We start from the raw sequence: 9349 nt of genomic DNA on the forward strand, positions 1-9349 counted from the left end.
TATGTATATAGCTGCCGAGATGATAGTAAAACCGCTACCGATTTCCAATTCAAGGACCATTGTTTTGGAACTGATAGACTGCGTTCGCTCATTATAGAGAGACCTACTACTATAGTATACGGTCGGTGTAAATTTACCACAGCACTTTTCTTAAGGGTGGCCATTGACTGACCTAAAAGGGAGAGGGGTGCTCCAGTCATGCTGTAGTCATTTCCTATATAATCATTTGTTATTAGTATTGTCCACCTTTGCGTCAATATACTATAGAGTGGGTGTGATGTTGGGTCATGTTTATGATCGTTGATTGTTTGTTGCAATAATGGCGCTCGTAACTGTCTTGTCTCGCCCAACTTACTCAACCGTTTTCGCGCAAAAATATTTTACTTTCACGTGTCACATCGCTTCCGCGCCACGCTTAGACCCCAATTAGACCCATTATAGACTGGCGGGAAAATTCAATTTTCATAATATTATCTCTCAATACAAGTAAAGATTTTTTATATTAAACTGGTAAATTCATTTTCGGTAAAATTCAGAGAAGATAAGATGACTCAGTTGTATTCTTTACTTAAAGTCCTTCGTACCCGCGCTAGCCGCACGCATTACTCTCTAGTTTATAAATATACATACAATTCACCACAATGACTCAACATAGATGTTTTTGGTTACAAGTACCTGTTTGTTATTTACAGCCTTGTCCTTTGGTACAAAATGTATGTCTCCGATTGGAAATCACAGTGGCGGATTCAGAACTTTTCCTAAGGGGGCCCTCTGCCTGACCTAAAGGGAGGGGGCGCTCCAGTTATGCTTCAGTGATTCCCTATATAATCAACCAAATATTTCCAACGTAAGGGGAGCCCAGGCCCCCATCCCTGGATCCACCTATGAATCATATCATTTGATCACTAGATGTCTTTTGGGTTTTGTTTTCGCATTATCGGTCGAATCAACACTGTTTATAGTATAATACATATTTTTTTTATAACAAAAGTAACGAATGTGATCATTCCATTACTGATCAAGTTAATTATAGGCTCTAATTCTATATTTTACCGTTGTACAAAACAGCGGTTTACTAATGCATTCAATAATTTAAACATAAATCCGGATTTACATCGCCTGCAAACAATTCTGTCAGTAGAAATGTACTATTTTAAATTAATATAAACCGTATTATGTTTAACAAAATTTGTCTTTGCTTGGACCAGCTTTGGAGGAGATATAAAGAATTGATATAAATCAGCACAAAGGTTTACTTCCTATCTTATTTAGCCCCAATAATCATGTCAGACATAAGCCATTGTCATTACTTAAAACCAATAAATGTATTCTAATCTGAGGAAGAAATTCGACATTTTAACAAAAAATTTTACTAATGATACTGACGATCCACCACAAAGTAATGTAAATAGAACCATACCAATAGTAAGCAAATACATATAAAAAAAGATGAGGTATGATTGCCAATGAGACAATTCTCCACAAGAGACCAAATCGACACAGAAATTAACAATTCCCAGCTACAAAATGTATTCAAAACCAAAGATGTAGAACATGTTCTATCATTATCATTTGATAACTAATGTAATTACTGTCTCCCCATGTCTGTATTGAACATAAAAAAATATCAAATAAATAACACTCCTAATGCTCAGATCAGTTATCACCGTGCAACACAGTTATTAACACAATATAGGAAAAACATAGAACTTTATTGTCATAAGACACAGTCGAACATCCAAACATACTATCCACACTCATCTGTGTCCACACTTGTATGTTTAATAAAAGATGATCGTATATACACATTACAAGATTGTTGACCAACCAAATTGAAGACGAAATGTAAAGTTAAAACCGAGAAATAATTTTTTTAGGTATATAGTGATATATATATCCATTTTACGAACCAACGCGTTTCTGCGTTTCTCCGATAAAATGATTAAGATGAAATGTCTGGCGACTTACTACCATGAGCATGTAATGTTGGCGCCTGAAAATCAGACTGAATCTCCGAGTAAGAAATAATAACAGTACAACTAGTACCACGTGATCAATGTACCTAAACTGTACCAAATGCATCGCACTCAGCATAACCACAGTTGGCTTGCAAACGTCTAATTCTTCGTAATTTTGGAAATGCGGAAAGTTGTCATGACCTGAGGAATCATCCATCAAGATTTGTCAGAGTTCAGTCGAGTTCATCCAAAAGCCACATCACGTGACTAGAATTACAACAGAGTCTTAAGGAAAAAGTTGTGATAATTTCCATTTATAAGAGTTTAGAGGTAAGTTGTACAAGATCATTTTTTAATTTTATATTTTGTTTTGTAATTTTTGTTACTATATATAGTAAGTGAAATTTATAGTTCAATGTATATAATTATTATTATCGAGATTTTCTTATAAAATTGAGAATGGAAATAGGGAATATTTATTTTACCTATGTATATTTGCTATTACAAGTTTGTTTCGAAAATAAAGTATATAATATTAATTTGCGAATATTTAAGACTTTCATCTGAAATATTTGTTAACCAAATAAAAATTCGATGTAAATGAATATAACTTAAAATGTATTTTTATTTATGATTGCAGATATGATTAAGTACTTGCTGCTGCTTGGTTTGGTCCTTTTCACATCCAATGTAAAGGCTGGTGGTTACGGAAAAGGTAGTGGCTACGGCCATGGATCGGGTCGGGGCTACGGAGGATCCTCATATGGAATGGAATACAGAGGATATGGCGATGGCGGTTACGGATCGTCCTCTCTAATGGCTGATTTATTAGGAGGCTATCGAGGAGGTGGTGGCTATGGAGGTGGCGGCGGATACGGCGGTGGTGGTGGTTATGCCGGCGGAGTGGGATACGGAGGCGGCGGTTTTGGAGGTAGGGTGGAAGATTTTAAGTGTTGATTCACAAGGAGAAAACTTAATAGTCGTCTGTACATTGCACTTAATGATCATTTATTTTTATCAAATGGTCAGACCAGTAAACTGCAGAGAAATGAAAATATGAATCTGGACAATAAATGATTTTTTACAGAGGTGTGCCTTTTTTCGCTGTCAATCATTGATTGATTATTATATAAATGTTTCGCATTTCCATTTCAAACTTAGAGAGAAGGGTGTTCGAATAATGTAGGGTAAATAAAATGTTAACATTACGATAGTGATCAATCAATACTGTAACCATCCGTGTATTGGATTGTACGTAATCAAATGCCGAAGGATATGTGTTCAAAAAACATCTTAAAGGATAGTTATACAAGATCTTTTTCACATGTTTCATGTCAATGCCATTTACCAAATATTATATCCAATAAGGTTTTAAAGTTTAAAAACTTAAGTCGGTTTTAAAGATTATTTAAAAAAAGAAAATAACAGAACATTATAAATATTATCAAACATGTCTACTATGCTTTTCTTGGTCTGATTTTTTAATAATTTTTCAGGTGGAAGTCGCGGACGAAACCTAGCTGGTAAATACTATTATACAATTCGTTCTACATAAGTACATGTATAACATACTAGTAGAAGTCACATGTTCTACCAATGGATGCACTGACTATATTCATTACATAGATTTATAAATGAAAATACGGTAAAATAGATAAAATAATCCCTGCTGATATTTCCATCCATATCTAACAAGTTAGAATTCTGTATTTACAATGTTAACATTATAATAATTTTAAAAAAAAAGACGAGCGAAATAGATTTTAAAAATAGCTGTTCTCAGTCGTATAGATATAATTATAGATGCATCTAGACCACATCGAGTATCAATGCAGAAAATTGCAAAATGTATTATTAATCTAAACATTTCATTCAAAATATGCATTATCGAAGAAAGGTTTACGACAAGGTTGTAGAATTGTTCAGCGAATATTTAATATCAAAGTAACCATACTCGAAAATTAAATTATTCTAGTCAGATAGTTCAAAGAAGTTCTTATTTTCAAAACTCTCCCTGTTACAATTCATGCAAAATAGACACAAGATTATAGTATTATAGAATGAGATAACAATCCGAAGGTCAATATGAAGCTTACAGTTACCGACTTCAACGATCCAGTCTGCAGGGCAAGATTATATCCTCTTAGATCACAAATCAAGGTTCATATTTTGTCTTACATAACATGAAGTTATAAACGCAACCAAATAACAATTATAGCCTTTTTACAAAAAAATCAAAAACTGAAATCTGTGACTTATTTTATTTTTTCTCAAGAATTTAAACGGTAATCTATCTAGTCTCGTGATGATGTAACCATTAACAAGCTATATTAGTAAGCATATTCTAATAAGACTTCGGTTTGTTACAAAGTGCGGTATATATTCATATATAACATTAATGTATTTTAATCTGAAGTCGGTTGAGATTTGTTCTAGCAAGACTTAGTACATCTCATTCATTTTCATTCAATGTACATGAGACACAAGTTTTGTACGTAAAAAATAAAAACACAAAAATAATGAACTCAGAGGAAAATCCAATCGGAAAGACTATAATCACATGGCACAATCAAATGACAAACACATAAAAAAAGAATGGACAAAAACCGTCTTGGTACAGGCATTTTCAAAAGTAGTAAATGGTGGATTAAAACTTCTTTTGCGTAATTGATTTTTCAGAATGATGTTATAGGAAATACTTATTTTAAAGATATTCTAACAATATTCATAACAAATTTATAAACTCTTCCTTTAACATTGCCGTTGTTCAAACGCCAGTGATTGCATATCAGAATGGTGTTATGGGAAAAACTTTTACATTTAAAGATATTCTAACAATATTCAAAATATTCATAACATCCTTTCTTTTACATTGCAGTTGTTCAAACGCCAGTGCTTGAATATCAGAATGTTGTTCGAAATGTTCCAACAATTGAATATCAAAATGTTCCACAAGTACAATTCCAAACGCAAACTGTGGCGAGACAGGTTCCAATCTATGCTAATTCAAACCCAAGTTATCCCAGTAATCCATCATACGTCGGTCCATCATCATGGATGGGTAGTGGACCCGCCGCACCTGTTTACTCTGGACCCGCCGCACCCGTTTACTCTGGACCCCCTGCACCAGTTTACTCTGGATCCTCTGCACCCGTTTACTCTAACGCCCCCTTGTTCCCAAGTGGATTAGGATCACCAAACTTCAACACCGGAGGTTCGGCACCAATTTATTCTGGTGGTGTTCCAGTATTTAATACAGGAAACGGTGGAGTTGGGGCACTTAGAGGAGACGGGACCTTCAACCCATCACAACCTAACACGTACCTGGTTGGGTAATGTAATAATCTAGGTAAGTTATAATTTCATATAAGGGAGGTACCATTTAATTTTTATGGGGTTAGGATGTAAAATATTGTCCTTCGTTTTTTTAGTTGTAATCTCTGTCTTGACTTTTTATTTTTCACGCTGTCTGGTCCTGACTTTTTAGTAGTTTATCCTGACTTAATTTGCGTAAATTGTCATTCTGCGTTTTATTTACTCAAAATTCCTGGCTGTCGGCCACAAATCCGAATTTTGAGCAAATATACAAGATTTCGACCTCATTTTACTCAAAAAGTAGCTCATGAAGGTATATTTTTTATTACATATTTAATTTAATCAGGTAAAAAATAAGTCTATATGGAAATGTTTATCAAAATGTAAATACGGGATCAAAACTGTATCGTATGCCCTTAATTACCTTTGTGTCGAAGAAACAGTTTCTCGTTGATTTTATGTAGGACGGCAAAGTTCCATTCCATCAGGTTAATATAAGATGAGAAGATTTGGTATGCTTGTTATTAAGACTACTTTCCACCAGATAAAACTAAGCTAAGACCTACATTAAGTAGGTGTTTTTAAATAGTTTTAGTTATATTTTATACTGTTAGTATGGAGATAAGTGTTTTTCTTTACTCTCGCTCTCTCTCTTTTTTCCCCTTTCTTTTTAGGGAGCTACCATTTGATTTTTATGGGGGGGGCTAGGATGAAAAATGTTGTCCTGCTTTTTTTTTTAGTTGTAATCTCTGTCCTGCCTTTTTATTTTTTACCCTATTCGGTCCTGCCTTTTTTTTTACTAGTTTATCCTGACTTTTTTTACACAAATTGTCATCCTGCCTTTTTTTTTTACCAAGTTGCTCATCCTGCCTTTTTTTTTTACTCAAAACTCCTGTCCTGCCTATTTTTTTCAAATTTCATCCTAGCCCCCCCCATAAAAATCAAATGGTAGCTCCCTTAAGTATATTCTTTCAAATGCCTTGATCAAGATTCAAGTGATTAAAGTGGTTAGGCTGAGATCTCCATAAACTATTTTACCCTCGTGACTGTCATGTGCATGTGCCTAAAGTCTAATGCCTCATCATATAGGTTGCCGTTTGTCATATTATCATGTCTTTTACCCAATTTGGTGTTGATCACAAACCTCTGATTTTATTGAAACACTTGTTATATTGAGGTCTTGATGTATGTAATTTATGTTATTTTTAATATGGTATGTTAAAATCTAGACGATTTTTATGATTTGTTCTGTTTTTTTGTGTTCTTGAGATGGTTTAACATCTACCCAATACATGTGAACATATTTATTTCAAGTTTAGTTCCAATCCCATGTGAAGAAGGTTATTGAATTATAGTTAAAACTCCTTTCAAGTACTTATTTTGGTAAATGTCTTAATGTTGACCTTGACCTTTGATGTTTATCACATCGAAATCAATAGGTACACTTCTCTTATCATGTCTGACAATTTAATGAAGTTTGGTTGCATCTAATCTCTGAAAACTGCTTTTCTGTTTTTATTTCTAGTAACTTTGACCTTGACCTTTGACACATCGATCCATTTCAGTCCTGTCTAGAAACTTTGACCTTGACCTTTGTCACATTGATCCATTTAAGTCTTGTCTGGTAACTTTGACCTTTGTCACATTGATCAATTTAAGACTTGTCTAGTAACTTTGACCTTGACCTTTGACACATCAATCAATTTGAGTCTTGTCTAGTAACTTTGACCTTGACCTTTGTCACATTGATCTATTTAAGTCTTGTCTAGTAACTTTGACCTTTGTCACATTGATCTATTTTAGTCTTTTCTAGTAACTTTGACCTTGACCTTTGTCAGATCAATCCATTTAAGTCTTGTCTAGTAACTTAGACCTTGACCTTTGTCACATTAATCTATTTAAGTCTTGTCGTCTAGTTACTGTGATCTTGACCTTTGTCACATCATTTAAATCTTGTCTAGTAACTTTAACCTTGACCTTTGTCACATTGATCTAAAATCACAAAATATCTTCCACTGATCATATGTGATAATATATATTTAAATTTGGTCCCGACCCAATGAAATGTTTTCAGTTTTTATCCCCAATATATTCATTTTAGTATTAAATTTTTCAATTTTTGCATTTTAGAATTTATTGCATTGAACTGGTATGTATAAACACTGGGTCTCTGCATCTTATCTTAACAATTGACTACATTTTGGGTATAAATAAAACATTTCAAAGATGCACAAAATGAGATATAATGTTTTCCATTTCTTATTTCCAGGAACCACCACCTCACCCGAATGTGGACCATGGCAGGATGCTGTGTACTTTGTATGCTCTCTAAATAAAACTACCAATACCCTTTTTGTTGAATCAATAAATCAATTAATATCAAAAACGCTATTAATAGTTAAATGGTACAAAACACTTCATCTTGACGAAGAGCTCTTGATTTTGAACGGTAAAATATTATGCACCCAAATTTGTACTTGATCTGAGTTTTGTGGTAATAAGTATTGTGTATAAGGGAGCTACCATTTGATTTTAGGGGGGTTGAGGATGTCTAGGATAAAATTTGAAAAAAAATTAGACAGGACAGGAATTTTCATTTAAAAAAAAGGAAGAATGAGACACTTTGCCAAAAAGATGTGAGGATAATGATTTATGTTTCATAGAAACATTTGGTTAACTAACTTGAGTTAGAAAACAGAAACAAAAATATCAGCAATTTATCCGTTTGTAAACAGACATAACTCAAGAATGGTAGTAATAGTGACACATCACAACTTAAACTTGATCTGTATTTTGTGGTAATAATCATTGTGTATAAGTTCCATAACATATGGTTGATACCCGCTAAAGTTAGAGAATTGGAAGATAATTCAGCAATTTTTATGATCGTAAAGTGCTAAAACTCAAAAGCAATAAAAGTGAAACAACCGAAATTCACACATGATCTGTATTTTGTGGTAAAAAGCATTGTGTATAAGTTTCATAACACTTGGTTGAGTCAAACTAAAGAAAAAGAAAGGAAACAAAACAATCAGCATTTTTTCAATTTGTAAAGGGGCATAATTCTAGAAAAGTATAAGTGAAACCATAAAAATTTAAACATGATCTGTGTCTTGTGAAATAAGTATTGTGTATAAGTTTCATAACACTTGGTTGAGGTAAAATAATGTTTAAGAACAGAAATCAACTATGGGATGTACACACCAGGGGTGGACCCAGCCATTTTAAAAAGGACCCAGGACTAAAAGGGTGGGGTGGGGTTTCCAACTACATGTTCCTATTCAAATGCATTGATTGGCCAAAAAAGGGGGGTTTCAACCCCCACCCCCCTGGTTCCATGCCTGCAGACAGACAAGGGTAAAGCTTAATGCTCCCTCCATCATAGCCAAAGCATAAAAATTCACAAAATAACATGGATTTATACCAGTGTTCAGGAACTTGAATCTATTAATAAAAAATCTGTCTAAAAATAGATAAATAAATAAAATAACCAGAGGACAACACAGTTTTTTTTATAATTACATTATTTGTCGTTCGGTCATTAAATGTTTTTCACAAAGATTTGTATATTTTGAGGTCTTTATTTTTGATTGGGTAATTGCACATACACAATGAATCATATAAAACATAAAATAAAATAGCATGGTTGTTGTAAAACATGTTTGAGCAAAAAACTTCATTGCTGCTGTAAGTAGCAGTCAAAATAACAGCTAGGAATGCTTAAAATTTTAATATTTGTTTTTTCTTTTATTAAAAAATTGTTATGATTTTCTGTTTAAAAAAAACAACCTCACATTGTTCATGGACCAAAAGCAAAACCTTCACATTTTTCTGGTGACAAAAGCAAATCCTTCATATTTTCAGGAAGAAAAAGCATAACATTTCAGTTTTACAAGAAGACGGCAAGATAATGAAATTGAACAAATTCCATATACATTCACTAAAATTGTGATAAATAAAACATGTTACCATGGTTACACACAACTACAACAAAGCACTAGCATAAATTAAAATAGCAACAACATAAATTAAAATTGTCATAATTTTTTAAAAACTTCAAAAACAAATACTGATTG

General features: G+C 33.2%; 1 protein-coding gene across 1 annotated transcript; it reads left to right on the forward strand.

The window, feature by feature from the left end:
* Positions 1 to 2310: 2310 nt before the first annotated feature.
* LOC134720776 (keratin, type II cytoskeletal 1-like) lies at positions 2311 to 7625 on the forward strand. Its single transcript, XM_063583268.1, has 5 exons — positions 2311 to 2352; positions 2599 to 2889; positions 3455 to 3481; positions 4837 to 5307; positions 7543 to 7625. The coding sequence occupies exons 2-4, from the start codon at positions 2601 to 2603 to the stop codon at positions 5292 to 5294; spliced, it is 774 nt and encodes a 257-aa protein (XP_063439338.1). The 5' UTR covers positions 2311 to 2352; positions 2599 to 2600; the 3' UTR covers positions 5295 to 5307; positions 7543 to 7625.
* Positions 7626 to 9349: the final 1724 nt, after the last annotated feature.

This window comes from Mytilus trossulus, chromosome 6 (assembly GCF_036588685.1).
Source record: "Mytilus trossulus isolate FHL-02 chromosome 6, PNRI_Mtr1.1.1.hap1, whole genome shotgun sequence".
Classification (NCBI taxonomy): Eukaryota; Metazoa; Mollusca; class Bivalvia; order Mytilida; family Mytilidae; genus Mytilus; species Mytilus trossulus.

Bases quoted from the DNA above. Each gene is read 5' to 3' on its own strand.
- LOC134720776 (XM_063583268.1), top strand. From the start codon at position 2,601: ATGATTAAGTACTTGCTGCTGCTTGGTTTGGTCCTTTTCACATCCAAT. The intron at 2,890-3,454 runs GTAGGGTGGAAG...ATAATTTTTCAG, and splicing joins CGGAGGCGGCGGTTTTGGAG to GTGGAAGTCGCGGACGAAAC. The intron at 3,482-4,836 runs GTAAATACTATT...TTTACATTGCAG, and splicing joins TCGCGGACGAAACCTAGCTG to TTGTTCAAACGCCAGTGCTT.